We start from the raw sequence: 23,069 nt of genomic DNA, 5'->3' as shown, positions 1-23,069 counted from the left end.
TTGGTCAGTGTGTGTGCTCCCCGAAGTGATGGCTATGCACCCATCCTGCCCCTGCCCCTTTCCTCTGAGCACAAGGTCTGAGTCCCAGGGTGTTAACCATAAGTCTAAAATAACTTTGCTGCCCTTCCTTCTCTTCCCTTCTTTCTTCGTTTGTCTGTTTTTCTTTTCTCTTACATGCTGCTCAGAGGATGCAAAAGGCTGCTAAAATCAAGAAAAAAGCGGTGTGTAGGACCAAGGGGTTTGCTGGTGTTTCTGGGCTCTGTCCTATGCAGTTTGGGGGGTGGTCCTATTTGTAGGAACACAAATCATGTGGCAAACAGCTTTTTCCTCCTCTTCCCTTGGTAGATAGATTTTTGAACAAAACCACAGACACTTTTTTTTTAACCACCCACTTATAGAAGAACCTCATCATTGCCCTTGTTACGTTTTTGTTCAGTCTCTCATGCCAGAACATGGTTAATGCTGTGACGTTACTGTTTCCCATCAACGGCTTTCACATGTAGCATTTCACATGACCATGTGACGCATTGAGTGCTTCGGCCTCCTGTACAGAATTAATTAAATTGTTCTGATATTTAAAGACTCATTAAGTTTAATTTACTAAATCAGGATGATGAGAAGGTCAGCTTGTCCATGAGTTGCGTTCTCCACTGGTAAGAGTTTCTGGAGCATGAGAAAACTTAAAAAAAAAATTGAGGTGACCCCCTGGTCATTTGTTTGTAAAACTGGTCATTTAGTAAATGCTGGGTCCTCCCGATACAGGAAATCTCAAATGCTTGGCATCGGAAGACACTCATTTGGTGCAGGTGCAGGCTTGGTGCTTTGACAGCAAGAGATTTAGTCCTCCACCCTCACTTAGAACACCTGTTTTCTGTCTGTGTGGCCAGAGGAGCCTGTCTGGTGGCTCCCTTCCTCCTGCGGTGAGACTTCTCTCCCCGTGACATTTGCTCTTTGTCCCTCGGTGTTTCCTTGGATTCCCTGATCTGTAGGAGAGGAAGGAACTCAGCCATCTCCCTCTGCCCAAGCCGGCTTTCTGCTGGGAGCCTCCAGGCAGTGCAGATGGGTTGGCTTTGCAGACCTGTAATTGGGGTGTGCTCCCCCGCCCCACCAAGGAGGAGGTGTCCCTTGCCTGCAGTTGCCCAGTGCACCCCTACACCCCTGTGCCCAAATACCAGGCAGCTGGAACAGGGCTCTGTTGTGCCTGGTCCTCAGATCTGTAGTCCAGAGAGCCCGAATGGGTGGGAGCAGGCAGACCCAGCTCAGAAGAGCCTCTGCGGCTGGCTCACCTGATTATATCCATGGAGAGTTGTTCTTCCCTTCGGGCAAGGGGATGTTCAGGATCGTGGCTGAGGGCTCCTTTTCTGGTGTGCTCACATCTAGCCAGGCAAGTGCTGATAGGAGTCCAGGACCAGGAGGAAGCAGCATCCCCACACAGCTGATGTGCTGCTGACTGTGGGGTCATGGTGCCCCCATCCACAGACATGCCCACCTGATTGCTGGTCCTCTGTTGGATGCACGGCGCACTCCCCCTTTCTTCCAGCAGAGAGTACAATGGGGCGAGCTTTGCTGTTCACCATTAGTGATCAGGTTTTGGCTTAATCCATTCACCCAACCCCGTCTGAGCTCATTCAGCTCTATGTGTGTGTCCCTGTTCTCTGATCAAGTACATCATAGCGCTCAAACTTCCTGCAAACTTTTTTTTTTTTTTTTTGCTTCTGGCCCAACCTGTTTTTGTTTTGTTTTGTTTTGTTTTTTTGTTTTTTTGTTTTTTTTTTTTTAGCAAAAAGATTTTGAGGAACAGCCCCACACTATAATGTTTTAGAAGCATGTGGATGTAGGATATAACCCGGTTTTTCAAATCAGAGAGAAAGTAGTTCTTCTACATTCCTGCAAAGTATTTTCACCTGGATTATTTTGAACTGTGTTTTTTTTTTTTAATTATTTTTTAAATGTTTTTATTTATTTTTGAGACAGAGAGAGACCAAGCATGAGCAGGGGAGGGGCAGAGAGAGAGAGGGAGACACAGAATCCAAAGCAGGCCCCAGGCCCCGAGCTGTCAGCACAGAGCCCGACGTGGGGCTCGAACCCACATATTGTGAGATCATGACCTGAGCTCAAGTCGGACACCCAACCGACTGAGCCACCCAGGTGCCCCAGAACTGTGTTCTCTTTAAAATCAGTTAAAAGCAGTGTCATTTCGTGGTGGGCTGAAAGCCCCAAAGACTGCTTCCCTTGAAAACAGAGCTAAAATACGAATTTATCAATATTATACAGGGCCCCTCTGTGACTCTGAATTCTTGAGGAATCGTCAGCAGGGGGATTTCTGATTTCAGATTTTTTAGTGAAGAATTAAAACACACTTTCTGCTCGTTTGAAGTGGAAGATATGCCACTGTGGGCTCCTAGTGATCACAAAGAATTACTTACCTCAGTGGGTACACCGGAAGAATTTGTATTTCATTGCCACTGTGCAGCAGCAGTTAGGATTCCCATGGATGTAAAACCCAATGACAAGCTATCTTGGTTGAGGGCAGACCCTAAATAAATAGTGCACTCAGCTTCTAGAACATTCCATGTACACATAAGAATTGACCATATGATGAAGGTATTCCAGGAGCTGACAAAGCAGGGGCATTTGTGTGACAGATTCTTCTGGTTTCTCTGATGTTGCTGGGAGGGCAGCACTGAGTCTGGCTGGAGTCTTAGTTCCCTTAGGGTTTTTGGAAGACCGGCATTAAGCCTGCTGGGGCGATTGACATGACTAGGATTATTTAAATCAGAAGAAGATGCTGACAATCTAATCCAACTTCTTTGAAAATTTCTTCCCCATTTCCTGGGGATATTTGGAATCCCAAATCCAGGAAACGCATGTAGCCTGAGTACAGAGACCCTGTACCTTCACCGGGCTTGATAAGGGTCGGCAGGCAGGCCTACTTTTTAGGGAGTGGAAGGGCTGCGCTTTGGATGCTGGGACATAAGACCCCAGGCGTCCAGCCCCCCTCCATGCTCAAGCTTCCGGAAGCTGTCTCCTCCCTCCTCCTTCACGCCCTGTGCAAACTGCCTTTAGAACTCACTTCGCTACAGATTGCGCTGGAAGGCGGTGTGCAATTTAGATTTCCCATGGCTGCTCCAAGCTGGGGCAGCATTTCCCTCTAGGGGCGCTCAGGGTCATTAGTAAAATTGTCAGGCTTTTGTTCAAGTTAGTTGTTTCTTTTTTCTTTCTTTCTTTCTTTTTTTTTAATTTGTAACAGTATCCACTGTCCTTTCTTAGAATTCGGAGGGGGATGCCCAGACTCTGACCGAAGTGGATCTCTTCATCTCCACCCAGAGGATCAAGGTGTTAAATGCGGACACACAGGTAAGGTTTTAAAGACCATTGTTTAAAATCCTGTCATTAAACCCCTAACGTCCCACCTCTAATCGCAGGAGAACTTTCCCTCTGGGATGAGCTGAATGGCTGTCCCCAAGGACCATTGCTCCTCCGGACCTTGGGTCTTGAATGGGTTGTGGATTCTAGAGTAAGCTGCAGGGGACCGAGGAGCATCAGGCCGGGAAGATAAAGACGCCGGGATGGAAGTGTGCTGGCTGCAGCTGAATTAAATAGACGAAATGAAGGGGAAGGAAAGCGGGATTCGGAAGCTGTGTGTGCTCACTGTCAGGATTCTAGAATGGCCTTCCTGAAACCTCCGTATGCCGGGTCCAGGGAATGGAGCTGGAGGGTGGAAATCCTGTGGCAGCCCTCTGCCCTCTGAATGGGTGGTCCTCCATCAGGGGGCCAGAGTTCGGGGGTGGGGGGGGCGGGGCGCTGTCTTAAGATTTTCTACCTGTAAACCATGTGTTGTGGCCAGCGTCTTCTCATTTTTCCTGTGCTTTACACTGCTGTTGGTGGAAAAGACAGATCCATGAGGAGGAAGTGAGCCATGCAGGATATAAACGCCTATGAGCTGAGAAGGAGAAAGAGGGAAGGAGGCCAAGGGCAAGGGGTAGATGGAGGGAGGGGTCGGGAAGGCCTCAGGCAATGCTGTGTGCTTGAGGTTTGCTGAGAGGGAGGCCCCATTCACTCTGGGGCCAGATCTCCATTACTGGGCCTTTTTGAGGACGGACAGATGCCGGGGTAATGACCCCTTTGCTTCTTTGTCATCAGCGAGTAATCTGTGTGGTGTCACTGGATGTGTGGGTACCCCGTTCCCTCACACCCTTTTTCGCCTGAAGGTTTTAGCATCCAGTGATCATCTTGCTTGAGTTGGTTCGAACATTGGAAGTGCAAAATGGTGATTTTCTAATCATGTCACGCTCTCCACTTGTATTATCAGACCTCTCTCTATCTGTGCAGAAGACCTTTTGTTTCTTTCTCTCTCTCTCTCTCTTCACTGTGGACTGATGTTTATTTTTTAACTTGTGTTACCTCTGTTAACTTCCTTATTCTTTTTGGTGCTCCAGTGATCCCAAATTCAGCCGGCCGGAGACCTTTAAACTGGGTCCTGTGTGGTTTTAACATCTTCCCTCTAGTCTTTGCTCATGTCGTTGCTTTCTGAGACAGTGAGGTATTCTGAGCTCCCCTTACACTTGCCCTGCCCCAGACCTGGAATCAGCCATTTCTTCAGGGAGCCACACATAGCTCTTTTTAGTGTGGGGAATGACATACAGCAACAAAGACCTGCGTGCTGGCCGTGCTCAGCATTGTGGGCGCGTCGTTGCTCCTGGGCCCTTGCAACGAGCAGAGCTAGACAATACATGTGTTTTAGAAGGCTGTGAGTTCCTAGGTGCCCCTCTGTCTGGGAGGACAATGGCTCTACCCTGGACATGCAGGCAGAAATCAGGAAATGCTGAGGAGCCACCACCACTGTCCCCTCTCCAGTCCCCCTTTCTGAAAAGTGGCCCCGGTGGTTTTAAACCTAGCCTTGGCCAGAAAACAGCTCAGCTCCCAGAAGACAGACGTGGGGCAATACCTGCTGTAAAATGGATTCGTGAGGAAGAAAAGGGGCTTCAGAGGCTGTCGAAGCACCCAGTTTTCTTTTGTGCAAAAAGCACAAATGCATAAAAGAACAACTGATTAGTTTCTCCAAGCCTTCTTGCGCAGCCTGTTAGGCAGGGGTCACGAGCAAGACGCTCAGTGGAGAGTCCTGTCAGACAACAAAAGCCATCAAGAGTAATGGACCTTCCAGGAGCCCAGGGAGTTGAATGGCTACTGAGACACTGCCTCAGTGTCCCCTGACCGGGGCCTGGGCTCTCTGGGAAGAACTTATCTGTGGAAAATGTTGGCCTTGGAGCCTTCCTTATCTGCTAGGGAGAAACACATGTCTTCCAGGGAAGGAACCCTTCTCCAGAGCCACAGACTACCTGTGATCAGGTGGGGACAGGCTTCACTGCCGGCAGCCTCCCTGCTCTCCCTCTAGCAGGGACCATGAGCTCCACCCCAACATCGTGCCTCCAAGAAGCGTGGAAGAGTGCTGTAGGCTGAAGGTGAAGGCAGATTCACCTTGACTGTGAATCGCTCCCCTGAAATTCTGTGTTCACTGGAGCAGTGTATCCTCAACCAGGGGATACTTGGCAAAGGCTGGAAATATCTTTGGTTGTCACAGCTTAGGAAGGGGGAGATGCTAGTGGCATCTAGTGGGTAGAGGCCAGGGATGCTGCTGAACATCCTACAGTGTATGGGACAGCCCTTCACAATGAATGACCCACCCCAAACATCATCAGTGTCAAGTTTGAGAAGTTCTGAACCTGAGTGTTTTTTATTTTTATTTTTGTTTATTGTTATTATTATTATTATTAACATTTATTCATTTTTGAGAGTGAGAGAGAGAGACAGAGCATGAGTCAGGGAGGGGCAGAGAGAGGGACAGTATCCGAAGCAGGCTTCAGGCTCCAAGTTGTCAGCACAGAGCCTGACACGGGGCTCAAACTCACAAACTGCGAGATCATGACCTGAGCCAAAGTTGGACACTTAACCGACTGAGCCACCCAGGTGTTTCATTTGAGTGTTTTTTAATGGCTTGTTCTCCCTGACATTTCCTAACGTGGACCCCTTCCTCTCTCTCCTGACAGGAAACCATGATGGACCATGCCTTGCGCACCATCTCCTATATCGCAGACATTGGGAACATTGTGGTGCTGATGGCCAGGCGCCGCATGCCCCGGTCGGCCTCTCAGGACTGCATTGAGACCACCCCCGGGGCCCAGGAGGGGAAGAAGCAGTACAAGATGATTTGCCACGTGTTCGAGTCTGAGGATGTAAGTAACCGCACAGGCATGCCACACCCCTCTCCCAACAGCCCAGACTTCACCAGGGCTCTGGCATCCCAGGCTTTTTGGAAGCCAAGTCTCAGGTAGAAATCCCATGCACTGTCATTGATGTATTTTCTAACACTCAGAGTTTGCAGAGATGGTGAACACAGTTCTACTTCACTTCAGGGCTGTTTATAAATTGAACCATAGTTAAATAGGCTGGGGGCGGGGGGATTGGTGGCTAGCTATCTGAAGATATCCTTTAACAAAACCTTATCCTCCTAAAAGAGAATACTCCTTGACTTTTTTCTGTTGTTAAGATGCACATTTTCACATGTGGGGCTTGCACACAAGGAAGGCAGCATCCGCGTCTGGGGAGTAGCTCTGCTTTCACTCGTGACCACTTCACATCATGATAAGTTGAAAAATAATTCTGAAGCTTAAATACTGCAGGCTCGCTAGGAGACCATGAACCCTTTCACTCTTTCCTTCAATGGGATGAGAGACTCTTTCTGAGCCTGGAATTGGATAATGGGGATGGGAGAAGGGAGCCCAGGGCCAGGAGGTGAGAACAGGAGAGAATGGGCCCGGGTCTCTCTGCTGCCCCCTGGCGGGAAGATCTTGTTGTGGCTGTTGCCAAAGTAGAATTTTTATTTTTTTTTAACTTTTTTTTTAATGTTTTTATTTGCGTCGGGGACGGGGCGCGGCGGGGCCCTTGCGGGGGGGAGGGGCAGAGAGAGACATACACACAATCCGAAGTAGGTTCCAGGCTCTGAGCGGTCAGCACAGAGCCCGATGCGGGACTTGAACTTGTGAACTGCGAGATCATAATCTGAGCCGAAGTCAGACGCTTAACCAACGGAACCACCCAGGCACCCCCAAAGTAGAATTTTTAAAAAGCAATCTCTTCTCCGTGGACACTTGGCAAGGATCATTCTTGTTCACATATGGACTTGCAGGTCAGAAACCTAAAGCAGAGGGGAACGGCCCCCCAGTTTTTACATTTGGAGACTGTAGGGATGGAGGCAGCCATCTTTATTAAGAAGTTGAAGACAGGGGCGCCTGGGTGGCGCAGTCGGTTAAGCGTCCGACTTCAGCCAGGTCACGATCTCACGGTCCGTGAGTTCGAGCCCCGCGTCGGGGTCTGGGCTGATGGCTCAGAGCCTGGAGCCTGTTTCCGATTCTGTGTCTCCCTCTCTGTCTGCCCCTCCCCCGTTCATGCTCTGTCTCTCTCTGTCCCAAAAGTAAATAAACGTTGAAAAAAAAAATTAAAAAAAAAAAACAAAAAAAGAAGTTGAAGACAGCTAGAAGTGCTTTGCAGTAATGGCATACTGATTGGAGAAGAAATTTAAACACACCCACTGGTGCACACACATATTCTTGTCGCCACAATACAGGTATCCGTGGACACCTAAGTGGGCACTTCTGTGTGACTCAGGGCTTGAGGATGTCATAGAGACTTGGGGGGGGGGGGTGGGTAAAGATGGGCCCTTGGGAAGGGCTATGAGTGAAAGGCAGGGTAAGACAAGGAACAGGCCTGCAGTGGAGGATGAATGGTCTGCTGGCACAGAAGTCATGAGGAGCAGGGGGCACAAAGGGGAAGTGGCCGCCCCTGTGGATGGCTGTGGGCCAAGGGGTAGAGAAGGGATACTGCTGTAGGGGAGTGCTGCTGTGGCCCAGTGTTTCAGTGCAAGGAGAGGAGGCTGAGGGCCAATAAAGGTGGGCATGAATAGGATTCCCAAGTGGTCCTTGAAGGAGGGAGGGGAAGGACCCACCCCCTGGGGTGTGTCCAGGGACGCTGAGCAGCTGCCCAGAGCATATGACCTGGGTGGTGGCTCCGTCCAGGGGGGCTGCTGGGGACGAGTAAGGGATCTCTGAGGGTCTGGTGACAGTGGTGTGGGACACCTGCAGAAAACAGGAGTGGCAGTAAGGATACCAGGGCTCTTTCTGAGCCTCAGTTTCCCTCTAGAAACAGTTGCTCCTGGGCTGAGGCCAGTGTAGATGAGCCGCACAAAGGAGTGCTGGGGGTATGGCAGCTCCCTTTTCCCTTCCTCACCTCCTGCAGGAGGTCGGTCACCTCTGGGCACCACCCTGCCAATGCCAGCCCCTGGCTGAGGCCCCCTGCACTCCCCACCTTCCTGGGTGGGACTCCTGGTCTCACAGCATTGAGCACCCACAGGCCCAGGCTGTGAACTGGGGGGCAGGTGAACCCCTTGTCTGAAGGGCTCCAAGCATGTCTCCCAGTCCAGCTGGGAGAGACACCAGGACACAGGGTGGATGGGGAAATAGGAGACTGCCACCAGCAGCTGGCGGGGAGATGCCAAGGGCTCCTGGATGGCACCCCAGGGAACCCACTGTCCCTAGGAGCTCCTATGGGTTGGGCTGGGGCACCCAGGCAGAACCCTAGGTGGATCCCAGGGCACTGGGCAGCCCTGCCAGACTACAAGTGCAGCTGTGAAGGGAGTGTTGCTCTCAGACTCCCACCCTGTCAGGACCTCAGTCAGCTGGGGACAGACCTGGAGGCCTCGGGGCAACCAGCAGCAAGTCCTGAGACTCCAGGGGGGGCAGAACAGTTCCCAGGCTCCCTGTCCCCCCTACCCTCACCTTCTACCCTCTGGCCTTGGCTGCTGCTCTGCTGTTCTCGGATGTGCCTCTCTCGGGCTCCCTACCCTCCGATCCACGCATGTCCAGGCTGGGGTGTCACTTAGTGGTCCCCAGGACACAGCATCTCTGCCTGGTCCACCCAAACAGCACTGCCAAAATACCAAAATACTGATCTTGGGAGTGGGCAGGGCTTACTCCAGTGAACATTGGCTTGTCCTTCCTGTAAACTGTTGAGGGCCCAGTGTAGGAGGGCAGTTCAATCTAGAATCTGCACCTATTTCAGGAAAGCCTTCCACGCTCTGCCATTATTACCTAGCCCAGCCCACTTCGTTACAGAGACATAGTCATTTGTGGCTCTTAAATCATGCAGTGTGTAGAAGGAGGAAGGTATTTAGGCATTTAGGTCAAATCCTTTGTTTCCCAGTCCTGAGGTTTGCTGAGGGCACCCATGCAGAAGGCCCCCTTGATGGCTGTTGGGGAGGCAGGTGGTGGCAGGGGGTAGACCAGCACTGGGGTCCCCTCACTCCAGGGCTGGGGGAGGAGGCCCTGTGGTGGGCCAAGCCGCTGGGAGCCCTGTTGCTCTCCAGGGCCACACAGCTGTTAGTGTGCTTGGCATCCTTCTGGGTGCTTGGGGTTTAGCTCTTGCCACACACCTGTCCCCCATCTGCACACTGGCTGGTGACAGGGAATGCCTGACAATGACTTTTCAATGTCCAGGGCTCTGCAGTGTCAGAGATTCAGTAATGTCCACACAAGTGGTTCCCTGAAGTGGAAAGAAGTGATTTTCTCTGTGAGGTCTGTGCTGGTGTCCCTAGGTCTGGTGCTTCATATCAACCTCAGCCTGGAACTGCCACACCCCCCACCAGAACAGCTGAACACACACCTGCCTCCCCAGTTGCCATTGGGTTCAGTTGTTGAGGAGACATAAATGTTGGGGAGACAACTGACAGTCTCTGTGACACTCCCTGAAGAACACACCTCTAGTCTATTTTGGAAATAAGAGGGGTGGAAAGAAAATATAGGACAGTCACCAATGGAAGCAACAAAAATATGATATTTAGCAAACAATTCATAATTTTCTCAGACTTTTTGAAATTGTGCTTTGTTCTGGATGGTCTGGGACTTAAACAGCTCAGGTGGGAGCAGTCAGGATTGGTCCCTGACGGCAGATAGTCAGCCGACCAGGGGGCGTTAGTGGGAAGACAGCTATCACCAGAAGAGAGCCTACAATTAAAAAAAATTCTTTTTAATGTTTAGTTTTGGGAGAGAGACAGAGTGCAAGTCGGGGAAGGGCAGAGAGAGAGGGCGAGACACAGAATCTGAAGCAGGCTCCAGGCTCTGACCTGTCAGCACAGAGCCCAGCGCAGGGCTTAAATCCTCGAACCATGAGATCATGACCTGAGCCAAACCAACTGAGCCATGAGGCACCCCTCTTTTTGTTGTTGTTGTTTATTTATTTATTCTGAGAGAAAAAGCAAGGGAGGGGCTGAGAGAGAGAGTCCCAAGCAGGCTTCACACTGTCAACACAGCTCAATGCGGGGCTCTAACTCCAGAAGAGCAAGATTATGACTTGAGCTGAAACTGAGAGTTGGATGCCTTACCCACGGGGCTGCTCGGGGGCCACCCCCCACTTGTTCCTTTAAGCCCGGACAGGGGTCCTTTGTAGGCTTCTGTGTGCACTCTGCTCCCAGCCCTGCCACGGTCACTGTGCTCCAGGCAGCATGGAGCCTGTGCTGGTGTCTCCAGTGGGCTTCTCCCTGCCCACAGGCCCAGCTGATCGCACAGTCCATCGGCCAGGCCTTTAGCGTGGCCTACCAGGAGTTCCTGCGGGCTAACGGCATCAACCCAGAAGACCTGAGCCAGAAAGAGTACAGCGACATCATCAATACCCAGGAGATGTACAACGATGATCTCATCCACTTCTCGAACTCAGAGAACCGCAAGGAGGTGAGCCCCATGCACCCTTGGCAGGCCCCAGGCACCATGCTGCACCGGCCTCTGCCACCCATGTTGGGTCCCTGAAGAGCTGGGGCCAGCCGGCACTGCCCCACATCAGCTCACTGCCAGAGGACTGGAGCCCTAGAAGGGCTCCTCAAATCCCTGTCCTCACTGCAGAATGAAGTGTTGCCCAGAATGCTTGCTCCTGCCTTCAGAGCTGAGCGCTTGTGTGTGAAATGAGGTGTTGTTGTAACAAAGGAGCTGATTACAATCAGTCTTAATGACCTTGAAAATGTGCCTTTTAATGCTGCTATTATCATCTACTGGAGCTCAGCACCCAGGAGGTGTTTCTGAAAAGCATATGAGAAGCATCTTTAAAACAGGGAACTTGGGTGCTCTGCCCAGGGGAGTTTCAAAGCTGCCAGGAGTGGAGGCCTCAGCAGGTTCCTGTGTGTGCTGTTGGGGGGCAGGGGGAGGGGGGGCAGGGGGAGGGCCTTAGAAAGTTATTTAAGACACAAGAGCAAATACCCTGGGGATGACCCATACCCTGACTGCTTGCAAATGAGTGGATGAATGACCCTTATTGTTTGTTGAATGAATAAATGACCCTGGCTGCTTGTTGAATGAGTGAATGAATGAATAACCAGACTGCTTATTGAATGATTGAATGAATGAATGATCCTGGCTTCTTGCGGAATGCATGACGGGCAGCTTTCTGAGAAAGTGACCCTTGGGATGGATGGGACGTAGGACTTTTCTAGACAAGAGCAAGAGCCAGGGGCAGATATGAGGCCTGGAGTCTGAGAACATTCTTCTTGCCTCCTCCATGGGTATGTGGGAGGTGAGGAGAATGGGAGGCAGGATACTGGAGCCATGCTTGGGCCTGGGGGAGTCCATGCTGGGCATGGGCGGGAGGGAGTCTGCTCCTGGTTTCCAGGATTGTTGGGGGCACCCCAGGAGGGCTTGGGAGCCAGAGCTGGGTGAGGCTGGAGGGTAGGCGGGCAGGTCCCCGGCCCCCATCACGGGCACCTCTCACTGCTGATTTCCTTGCAGCTGCAGCTGGAGAAGCACAAGGGGGAGATCCTGGGCGTGGTGGTGGTGGAGTCGGGCTGGGGCTCCATCCTGCCTACAGTGATCCTGGCGAACATGATGAATGGCGGCCCAGCTGCCCGCTCAGGGAAGCTGAGCATCGGGGACCAGATCATGTCCATCAACGGCACCAGTCTGGTGGGGCTGCCCCTCGCCACCTGCCAGGGCATCATCAAGGTGCGCACACAGGGCCCCTGCCTTGTTTTATTCTCACTGCATTGTAATCCCCCCTTGACACATGAGGAGACAGGTGCAGACAGACCCACCCAGTGATGTTGACCCCAAGACTACACCATATCACTGCAATCAGAGAAGGACCTGGGCTGCCCTTGGGGGTGAAAAGGGGATGTTTGGTTTCACTTATGCCAGTTCTGAGGGACACGGACCCCCGGCAAGGGCCGAGGACCCACAGATGCAAGGTGACCTGGTTTGCATGGGACTTTCTCAGGTTAACTCCAAGAGTCCCGTTTCCGGGGCATACTGAGAGGGATGGTCACCCTGCATGGGTGTGAGAGCCGGGAGGCTGCTCCTACCGTCTGACCTGTGAGCTTGGGCTTTTGGAAGATGCTGAGCTGCTGGCCCCTGCAGGGACTGGGGGGGGTCTTCACACCTAAACCAGGTCTCCAAGAGCCCCAGGACAGAAAGAACAGAGAGACCAGGAGGCCTGGCACAGCATTGCCTTTGCTCTGTCCAGGGTCTCCAGACGGTTCTGCCTGCTTGGGGGCCATCCTGTGGCCTTCTGTTTGTGGTCTGCTCCCAGCCCCTGTGGCTTGTTCCCTCCTCATCTGCTATGGTCTTGGTGCTGGAGGACACCGCTCTGCCCTCCCTTGTCAACCTGGGAGATAAAGGGCATTCTCAAGGTCCGAGCATCCCATGAGCCGGCTCTCAAAGCCAGCCCAGCAGAGCATGTGCCTGATGAGTGACCACCTAGGAAGACAGATGGTAGACACAGGAAAGGCCTCAGTCTGCAGTACCAGAGGTTTTGTCTGCCTGGAGCTTCTCTCCGAGGGCTGCAGTTCCTGGGGTACCTGGTCACCCAGGCTCTGATGGGTCTGTGTAGGGAGCAGGGTGCCCACTATATCCAGGCAGCTCTGAGCAGCATCCAAGGCTCATGACTGGCCAGAGGAACAAGCTGAAACTGCAGCCACATTGAGGCCTGCCCCCCGCCCCATCCTCACCTCACCCCCGCATTTAACCTCACAATAGGGGCCTGGGGTGCATCCTCTCTGGGGCCTGAGGTCACCCTTGGCTGCAGCTGGCCCAGTCTCTGTGTGGATGCTAGATCCCCCGGCTTACAGATTTTCACTGAGCTTGTCACTTCCTGACCCATCAGCAGTTTTGTCTGGAGGAAGGCTTCCCCATGGTCCTTCCAGACAGAAAGTGCTCCTCTGCGTGCAGTGTGGGGAGGGCCCCTCCCGCAGTCCTCGGAGGGTGACCCTGGTGCTGTCTCTTCGGTTGTGTACAGTGGTTCTCAGGGCCTGGCCTCCGGCTCCAGGAGTAGCTTGTCTTCACATGGGTCAGAGGGCCCACGTGCGTGGAAAAGCCAGTGGCCCCGTGTACAGGTAGCACAGAGGGACGTAGAGGCCGAGAGGTGACTGACCCATCGGATCCAGGGCCACCCCCCTGCCAGCCGACTCCTCCTCGGTCTAGACCTGTGAGAGTGTGCTGGTAGGTGGCATCTAAGGCTGCCTCATGACCCCTTCCCCGCTCTGCAGGGTCTAAAGAACCAGACGCAGGTGAAACTCAACATCGTCAGCTGTCCGCCAGTCACCACGGTCCTCATCAAGCGGCCTGACCTCAAGTACCAGCTGGGCTTCAGCGTGCAGAACGGGATCGTGAGTCTGCCCTCTCCACCTTGGCCACCTTCGTTGTGCACATGTGGGCCCAGATTCAGGGGGCTGGGGGGTGGCCGCTCTCTACCCACTCTGTCCCTGGGACCGCTTCCATCTGATGGGACAGGCCCTGGCTGGTGGGCACAGTGGCCAGCAGCCAGGCCACACAGGGCAGGAGTTTTCAGCAGCTCCCAGGGCAGGCCTGAGCTGGGAGGGAGGGCTGACGTGTGGCCTAGGAATGGGTCCTCAGGCCCTACGTGAAGCATCCTTGTCCCTGTCATGGCTGTTCTCGGCAAACACCTGCTTTGGAGGAGAGGCAGGAGTTTTTTCCCCATTGCAGTGTGGACACATACAGCCAATGGCAACATCTGACTCCCTGTGTTCAACAAACAGATATTCAATCGTTTGCTCGTTCATTCACCCACCCAGAGCCATTCGTGAGGTGTCTGCACCATGTCAGGCACTGAGGAAGCAGGAGGGTTTCCAGGAGGAGGTGATTCTGGGCTTGCGTGAGTGTTGGTTTGCCCAAACATTGCGTGTTCCTTAGGCCAAAGCTCTGGATTTAGAGTTCCCGCACCCTCGGCCTCCTCTGAGGACAGGAGAGCTATCCTTTACCCCTCACAGCATGCTCAGGTTGGAGTGGCTTCACCCAGCCTCCCCACAGGGGCCTGGCCTGGTAACTTTTCCCTCCCTGTAGTGTCCTGCTGCCTTGCAGTACTGGAGCTCTCCCCTGGGTGGCGCCTCTCTCATGACCACCAGCCTCCTGTCCCCAGGGCCAGTGAGGCTCTCAGATGTGCCCTTCTCCCCTCACCAAGCCCCACCAGGAGACCTGGCTCCAGCTGGCCTGGGGTAGCCACAAGGCAGCTGGTGTCCTCCAAGCAGGCCAGCAGTGACCAGGGAGTCCCTCAGCCTCCACAGCACCTGACCACAGCTGGGTGGATGGTGGCAGGATGCCTGGCTTGGGACCGGCATCAGTCAGCTCCTGCGCAGACCCATTGTGGTTTCCTGCCTTGATCACTACAGAAGCACTTCCTGCACCAGGTGGCAGTGGTTAATATGCAGGGTAAGCAGTTAGCTGAAGGACGTCCCAGCACTGGGGCGTCTCAGTAAATCTCGGTGCTGTCCCATGAGAGGTGAGAAGGAGGGGTCCTCTGCACAGCTGTCAGTGTGCATGTGCACATATGTGTATGTGCATATATGTGTGCTTGTATGTGTGTGCACACGTGTGTTTGGGGGCATGCTAGCCTGGGCTCTGGCCTCCTTCTGGAGCTTAGTGACCCTGTCTTTCCTCCAGAATGAGAGGCCCGTGTGGCTAAGAAGCTACATTATGTTGTAGAATCGGCCTCTCTCACCCCCTTTTCTTTAGCCCCAGCTGTCTCCTAGGACATCTGTTTTTTGTTTTAATTGTGATAAAATTGATTATCATCTTTTAAAACACTGTTTATTTATTTTGAGAGAGAAAGAGAGAGGGAGGGAGAGAATCCCAAGCACACTCTGCCCTGTTAGCACAGAGCCTAGAGGGGTTCGATCCCATGAACCATAGGATCATGACGTGAGCTGAAATCAAGAGTTGGACGCTTAAGCAACTGAGCCCCCCAGGAGCTCCTCGATTATAATCTTACCCATTTTCAAGTGCTCAGTACATTCACACTGTTGGGCAGCCAATCTCAAGAGCTCTTCATCATGCAAAAGTGGAACTCTGCACCCACCAAACACTGACTTCTCATTCCTGCGCCCCGCCCCCCGCCCCTGGCTTCTGGCAGCCACCATTTTATCTTCTGCTTCTGTGAACTTGAATACTCCAGGTGCTTTATGGAAATAAGTGGGATCAGACAGCACTTGCCCTTTTGCAACTGGCCTATTTGACCCCCAGCATAATGTCCTCAGGGTTCATCTACCTCGTAGCATGTGTCAGAATTTCATTCCTTTTTAGGACTGAATGATACTCCATTGTAGGAATAGACCCCATGTGGTCTTCCACTTATCCATCAATGGACATTGATGGGTTTGGGTTGCCTCCACCTTTTGACTGTAGTGACTCATGCTGCTCTAAACATGGGACTGCAGGACTTCCATTTTTCCAGTCTATCTAGTTTCATTGTTGCCAGTACTCGGAGGCCCCCTGATCCATCTGTCTGGGGTGTCAGTCCATCTGTCTGTCAGTTCTAGGAACCAGGAAATGGAGCCACAACCACAGGGCATCCCTGTGGAGCTGGTGTCTGCAAGGCTGGTCCAGTTAGGGAATGGCATTTTCTGTCACCATTTCACAGAGGACTAAGGGACAGGGAGGTGAAGTAACTTGCCCTCCACACTCCCAGCTGGAGCAGAGCAGGGATTGGGCCTGAGGCCAGCTGTTGGGAAGAGCAGACCCACACTCCCACTGCCCACCTTCAGACACTTGTATGCAGTGGGAGGGTGTCAGGGGGAGCGTGTGCATGGATTTGACACCATTTACGAGCAGTGCAGGGGCCAATAAGTTTGTATCTAGGGCCCAGGGCATTAGTAACCAATGTAAGTGCTCCTGAAGCCTTGATTAGGGCTTCGGTGGTGGGCCAGCCAGTCTCTCCTCTGACTAGGACTGCAGGGACCATTGTGCCCGCTGACAGTGGTGTGCCACGCAGCCAAGTTCCCCTGAATCCTCTGGAAAAGTTTGCTGACATCTGAGTTAGTCTTGCACAAGTGCTTTTTCCATTTTCAGCTTCATTACACCCAGAGTACAGTGCATTAGTTTGCAGACAGGCCACGGATGACCCACTTAGCACTGTTTCTAAACGGATCCTTCCTCTCTTTTTCCACACCACCATTCAAGAAATCAAGATGTCTCCCGCTGGGAGACACCAGCCTTCTCCCCCACAGAAGTGCACCCCGTGAAGTTGGAATGCCCCACACCCTGGTTCCTGTGGGCACCTCGTTTGGGAAGGCTGGGACCAGTGTGTGTGTGTGCATGTGTGTGCTTGTGTGTGCACATGGCCTTCTCCTCAACACTTCCTGCTCCCTTCTGTCCTCTCCATCTGCCTGACCCCCAGATTCCAGCCGGGGTCACCTGCCAGGGTGGGGATCCATCCTCCCGGCAACTCCCTCTGAGGGTACAGAGCTGTTTTCTCCTCCCTCTTCACCTTCTGTCCTGAATCTCCGTGACTACGGAGGAAGCTGCCACCAGGGATTGAAGACTGCACCTTCTCTGGTGTGTCTCCTTCTCTGCTGTGGCCGGGAACAAACTGGGTGCTTCTTGGTAAGGCTGGGAAGTGAACCAGGTCACCCCGAAGCACCTTCTTCAGGATCTTCAGAGAAACAGTTACAGTGGGGACAAAATGCCCTTAAATCATCTGGGAGGGGGGAAGAAAAGAATAGAAGTTACTCCTTGATTCTTGTATGGAAAATTTGGGCAGTCAGGCAGGCAGGGAGCTCCCCGTTTCTGGAAAATGGGTGGCCACGGCTCACCCTGCTTCTCTCCTTCTGCCTACCCCCCGGTTGAGCCTGGACTGTACCGAGTGCTCAGGTTCCACTACTGTGACCAGCTCTGGGCAGGAGTCCAGTTGCCTGGGCAGTGGTGGCCTGGGACTGTGACATCAGTCTGTATATATGTCCTCTGCCAGAAAGACAGGGACCCTGAAGGTTGGGAGGGACCCACTTTTTAAGTTGGTTTAGAAAGGCCTGTGGCATTAGTGACAAGACATGATCCACAAAACAAATGACAGATGGGAATCTTGCATGTGGTGCCAGGGCCAGCCTGTGGTCAGTGGCCTTGTAAGCCTATGGTGGCCTTAAAAAGTTGCCATGCCAGGTCCTAAGGGAGGGAAGGGGAGGCAGGCAAGTGGGGGAGAGCTGTCCTGTTTAAGGGGATGGTCATCCCCCCAGCAACCTTGGAAATCAGAGGGCCCAGCTGAATGAGCAGGTCTGGCAAGGGATTGGATGAGGAGTTGGCCTAACAAAGGCAGGGGTCCTTGGGATGAGGGCAGGGGGTGTGTACCACAAGGCATGGAGGAGAGTCTTGGGTCATGTAGAGCCTTGCTGTGGAATGAAAAGAACAGTGAGTCAGGAAGAAGGGCTTGGCTGTCCCCCTGCATCTTCCACCACCTGTGGTTATGCCTCCTGCTGGCAGGTTGGCCCTTGACCTCTTAGGGTGCTGACCAGAATGACCCTTCCTGACTCTGGGTTGGGGTTCCCTGCCTTTTCAAGTCTAAAGATGCCCAAAAATGTCACAAAATCCTCAATGAGATGAAAGCTGTTTTGGTAGTGTTTCCTGATTAAGGAAAGCAGACCATGAGGATAAAGGGCCACCGTGAATTCTGTGAGGCCTTTAGATGACGTGGGTGGCCCCTGGGCACTCTGGGGACAGGGTTCTGGCAGCCTAGGCCTCTGCTGCCTGGCTCAGTCTCCAGCACGGGTGGTGGGGTGCAGCCTTCCAGGGCTTCTGAGATAATGCTGAGGAAGGGGCAGCCGGGGTCTAGGCAGTGCCAGCCGCAGTGCCTGTGGTCAGGTGCCAGGGTGGGTTAGGCAGGAGAGACCTCCAGTGGCCAGCAGACTCTCAGAAAGCCTCAGCTCCAGGGTCCCTGCTGTTGGACCCCTGCGTTGGGTCCTTGGAAAGTGTGGTGGAGAGGCACCTGGAGTCCTCTCTGCCCTCGCCTGCCTCCGCATCTCTAGGACTTGGGCACTGCTCCTGTGGAGCCATCAGGGTGCAGCTCTCTGATGAGAGCGTGTCCTCTCCCTGAGCCAGCAGCTCCCATCTGGGACCTGCTGCCCTCTCTGCATTGTCTGGGCAGGCGTCCGCCTTTCTGATGCCACCATCTTTAGGGAATCCCCAAGTGGGTGGATTTCACAAAACTTAGGGCCCTCATCATTTCCCCCAGCTCTGTTTGTTGGCTCGTGAATTCATCACCTCCTCTTGAGGTGGGAACAGTGATTTCTTCAGTTCAGAGAGGAGCAGAGTGTGGCTGGTGGAGAATCTTGTAGGATGTGCTTCAACTGCACACACTACCAGTACTCTACACTCCCCTGACCCAGGAATAGAGGCTCTGGGATGGCTGAGGGGGCAGAGCCACTGTAGGGAATCTGAGGGCCTGCAAGGGTCTCCCACAGGCCAAGCTGTTGACTTTATTGTTTTTAGCCTATTCCAAATCATAAATGTGCCCGTTGGTGAGTCAGCAGATTGCATACATAAGCAGTTGTCCTGTGGGTTTCTTTTTCTGCGTGATTAATTTCCCTGCTTCCGTGTTTGGGGACAGCAGTGAGCTCCTTGTGGGCATGGTGAGGACTTGCATGCTGACCTGATGCGTGTCTGCTTAGATCTGCAGCCTCATGAGAGGGGGCATCGCAGAGCGAGGAGGCGTCCGAGTCGGCCACCGCATCATTGAGATCAACGGGCAGAGTGTGGTGGCCACAGCCCATGAGAAGATAGTCCAGGCTCTTTCTAACTCAGTTGGAGAGGTAAGGCCATGCCTGTCACTTTGCTGGAGTCAGAACCTGAGTCCAAGGCCATCTGGGCCCTACATTTCCATGACTGACATCTGTGCCCCAAGTGGGGTATGTGAGGTGCTCAGGAAAGCCACTGGTTCCCCCCCCTCCGCCTCCCGCCCAGGAATACCTGCCTTCTTAGGAGAGCCATCCTTGCTGGAATCTTGGAGCGTGTCTGTGCTAGTCATGTGCTTCCACCTTGACCTGTGTGACCCACCCCCTCTCTAGGGAGCCCTGGGCACCCACTGTGCTGCTGGGCTGGGCCTCTCACCCAGGGAGTACCTGTGACGAGGCTGAACGGCTGCATTTGGCTGTTCACTCTGTTTGTGCAGCCAACAGGAGGGCAAAGGTGGCTGATGCCTTTTCTAGAACTGGATGTGCATGCTCAGTCTGGGAGCTCTTCCTTCTGCAGGACCCCTGCCCTTCCAGGGCACGAGGTTCTGGCCACCCCGGAAGTGGGGTCACTGCTCCGCCTGCTTCCTGCCGTCTTCCCATCCACAGAGCAGGCCAGCCGTGGCTGATGCACCCTTTCCTGCTTCTCTGGCTTTAACCTTCCTCCTCTTCTACTTCTTTCTGGCATCAGAGCAATGCCAGCCTGAGGTAGACGGGGGTAGGAGGAGAGGGGCACAGTTTTCCTCAAGGAGTTCACAGGTGAACAGGGTAATTTGGGGTGAGAAGTAAGGTGCTCAGAGTATGTGAAATGGAAGGAGGCCTCACCCAGCACGAGTGTGTCTGGTGGGTCGGAAGAGGGGTCTGTTGCAAAGGGGCCCGTGCTGGGTGGGAGTTTGCATTTAATTCTGAGGGCTGTTGGGCCTCTCAGGCTCTGTGGCCATGTGGGGAAGAGTGCGGCTTCCATTTTGGTAGCCACTGGGGGTAAAGCTTAGTCCCTGGGTGGATGCTGTTTCTGAGGGGGTATCTGACCACAATTCCTGAGGTCTACTCGGTTTTTTGTGAAACTACCAGGCTGGGGGAGGAATCCTATTTTCCCATAGATTGATGGTGGCTGATAGCTGGCTCTCAAAAGGGAGAGGGGGCCAGGTTGGCACCATTAGTGTCCTTTTTTACAAAGGGCTTCCCAGGAAGGAAAATCTGATGTTTGAAATGGCCACCCCGCTGGGGCGATCAGCCTCAACACCTATGAAGAAGCCAGTGGAGTGAAGGAGAAATGTTTTCAGCTCTTCAGACCTGAGATGAATTGATATTCAAAGAGGCACAAAAGCGGCCAAGGGTGTGGCTAGGAGACTGAAGTATCTGCCTGTGTTTTCCACCATCCCTGAGCACATTTGGAAAATTAGTTCCTCGATACCAAGACTTGAGGTTTGGGGTGGGTTTCAGATTGAGGAATTACACAGAATATTCTTCTGGTGGAAAAAGCCATGCTGGGCGTGGTGGATGCACTAAAATCTAAATTGATCAAACATATCCTGGGGGCAGGGACAGGCAGGGGACAGGTAACACTGTAAAAGCCATCTGCACAACTGGCTTCTCTGGGTTGGTCACCCAAGGACCTGAGACCTGGTTGCTTGAGGAAGGGCGGCCCCCGGGAAGGCCACACCATGCGCCGTGCCCCCCTGCCCTAGGTCACTTCTTGCTGGGCACCCAGGAGAGTGAAGCCAGTGGCACCCGTGCCAGCCACACCTCCCAGAGCCCCAAGGCCTGAGACTGGCACAGCCCTGGGCTGGCCCTGCTGGAGCAGAAACCACCTTTTCTGTGCATCCACTGGTCTCATTCTTCTTCCCAGTGCCCTCACAGGATTTGGGGGGATGTGCCCCACAAGGGCAGTCTCCCTGGGAGGCCATCTTGTGCCTTGCTTGTGCCCCCCGGGTCCCCTTGGATCCAGGGAGGGAGGCCAGGCCCCCAAAGGCTCATTTGCTAACTGAACCCCAAAGGATGGAGGGGCCCGAGGTCCTTGGCCCTCCTCCATATATTCTCAGACCCCTGAACCCTCACTTTTCCCTGGCTGCGTGGAAAGGGCTTCAGAGGCCTGGGAACCCCCCAGCCTGCCTCCAGCTGAGTGGGCAAATCATAGTCACAATTAAAAATCTGATTTTTTGCCCCTCTGCTGTCAGCTTGAGCTGCAGAAAAAACTAGCACTTGAGCTTGTGTGAAACCCTCTGAAGACCCGGATGGGGAGGTCCATTAAGAGTATACAGTGTCAGGAAATGCTTTCTAAACCTTCATTGACGACGTCATTTTGCCTGCACTCTGAAAGCTGGTACTTTGCACAGAAAACCCTCAGGGGGTTTCTGCAGCCAGCCAGTTCCTGGAGTGTTTGTTCTCACTTGATTGCATCAGGGGGAGGAGAGAGGCCTTCAAGGGGAGGAGAGAGCCGGGAGCAGTGAGAGTCTGTTCAGCCCCTGTCTCTCATTGACAGATCCACATGAAGACCATGCCTGCGGCCATGTTCAGGCTCCTCACGGGCCAGGAGACCCCGTTGTACATCTAGGCCCACCCAGCCTGCACCGCCCAGCCCACCTGGGTTCAGAGGAGCTGGAAGGCTGGACCCAGGACTTGACCCCTGACCCCACAGCCCACCCAAGGACACTGGCTTCTCTGAAGGGTGTGCCCTCATGACCCACTTTTTTTTTTTTTTTTGGACAAAAAGGGGTATCTTTTCATCCAAGGAGAGTCACAGGAACCAATCTGTGTAGAACAGTCAAGTGTTTTGCTGCATTCTGACCCGTTTCCTCACTGCGACGGACAAGGGTGTTTGTCTGTAGCTCTGTGTGTTGTGGAGTGTGTCTTTCCTCCCTGAAGCCGTGGAGAGCGGACGTGGGCGCTTGCGGACACGGCCCTGGAGGGGCCCCGCGAGGACAGCAAGCTCTGGGGGGCCAGTGACCGTCCCATCTGCCCCCCCCCCCCGTCTGGGGGCCCGGGGTGCCTCGGGGGAGGGCACCCTGACAGTCCCGAACAGGCCCGAATGGGCCGATTCTGCCGCTGCGGCCGGCTCTCGGGGTGTGACTTGTGACGTCTGGGAACATGTGATTGTATTTAAAGAGGAGGGAGACGTTCCTGAGTTAAATAAAAGATGATGGCTACAACACAGAAACTCCATATTTATTTAGATAATCTCACGGTTTTGACTTTGACAAGCCATTCTTCAGACTCCAGGGTTTTCAGATGACCGGTCGCCACGCCTGCCGCTCCTGTCCTCCCCTCGAGGCCACCCCTTCCCCCCCAGACCCCACCTGCCGGGACACACTGGCTCCTTCTCCCAGGGACGGGGGGCACAGCTTCTGCCCTCTATTTAAAAATCTCTGTCTACACACACGCATTCACACACGAGCTCCCTCCCCCACCCCCCAAAACCAAAACCACCCTGGGAATCTCTGCCATTCCAGGGGCAGCCAGTGGTGAGCGCAGATCACTGGGCGAGCCAGGCGTCACCGCGAGAAGTATTACAGCGTGTGTAAATACGGTGAAACGTAGTCTAGTTCAGTTCCTTCGAGGTCAATGTTAACCGACGTCATTTTGTCTGGAAGTCTCTTTTTTTGGCCCAGGCCTTGAAGAATACACTGTGACTTAAGAAGCCTTACCATGCAGTAACTAAAGCTTTAGGATTACTGTATTCAAGGAGTGACCTGTGTGTTGCATGCAGCCGACCTTAGGAAGACTCGCTAATATCACTAATAAACTGAAGTCATAATAAAAAAGCTGTGTGCGTGGCTGGTTTGTCAACTGAGAAATGGATGCCCAGCTTCCCTCAACCTCAACACCTCACAGCACGGCTCTACAACGGTGCCATGTGCTGACGGCATCCCCTTCCAGGCCGGGGCCTCCGGGGGCCCTTTCCAGTGAGGTTGGAGAGGTAGATGCTCCAGGCACCAGGTGTCAGTCCGGGCTGGCCGTGCAGTGACTACAGGGTCAGTGACGGAGACAGGTCACCAGGTCTGCCGGCCCATCCCATCCCAGGGAGGACACGGGC

General features: G+C 53.5%; 1 protein-coding gene and 1 long non-coding RNA gene across 6 annotated transcripts in view; one reads left to right on the top strand and one right to left on the bottom strand.

Moving 5' to 3' along the window:
- The window catches only part of APBA2 (amyloid beta precursor protein binding family A member 2), a 273,496-nt gene extending 250,699 nt beyond the window's left edge, over nt 1–22,797 (top strand). For 3 of the 5 annotated variants that reach the window (XM_040493826.1, XM_040493824.1, XM_040493825.1), the window contains 8 exons: nt 177–221; nt 3,271–3,357; nt 6,048–6,233; nt 10,599–10,778; nt 11,823–12,035; nt 13,574–13,693; nt 18,977–19,117; nt 21,519–22,797. In XM_040493826.1, coding sequence (XP_040349760.1) covers nt 177–221; nt 3,271–3,357; nt 6,048–6,233; nt 10,599–10,778; nt 11,823–12,035; nt 13,574–13,693; nt 18,977–19,117; nt 21,519–21,590 — 1,044 coding nt within the window. In that variant the 3' untranslated portion in view covers nt 21,591–22,797. The remainder of the gene's footprint in view (nt 1–176; nt 222–3,270; nt 3,358–6,047; nt 6,234–10,598; nt 10,779–11,822; nt 12,036–13,573; nt 13,694–18,976; nt 19,118–21,518) is intronic. The other 2 variants (XM_040493827.1, XM_040493828.1) reach the window with 2 other exon arrangements.
- Nucleotides 11,051–11,900, bottom strand: LOC121042516 (uncharacterized). The gene is made up of 2 exons (XR_005796267.1): nt 11,799–11,900; nt 11,051–11,119 (listed from the first exon to the last, which is right to left on the bottom strand). It is a non-coding gene; the product is annotated as an uncharacterized LOC121042516 (long non-coding RNA).
- Nucleotides 22,798–23,069: the final 272 nt, after the last annotated feature.

Source organism: Herpailurus yagouaroundi, unplaced genomic scaffold (assembly GCF_014898765.1).
Source record: "Herpailurus yagouaroundi ecotype Mexico unplaced genomic scaffold, PumYag 185, whole genome shotgun sequence".
Taxonomy (NCBI): Eukaryota; Metazoa; Chordata; class Mammalia; order Carnivora; family Felidae; genus Herpailurus; species Herpailurus yagouaroundi.
This window is presented reverse-complemented; position numbering and strand designations above follow the sequence as displayed.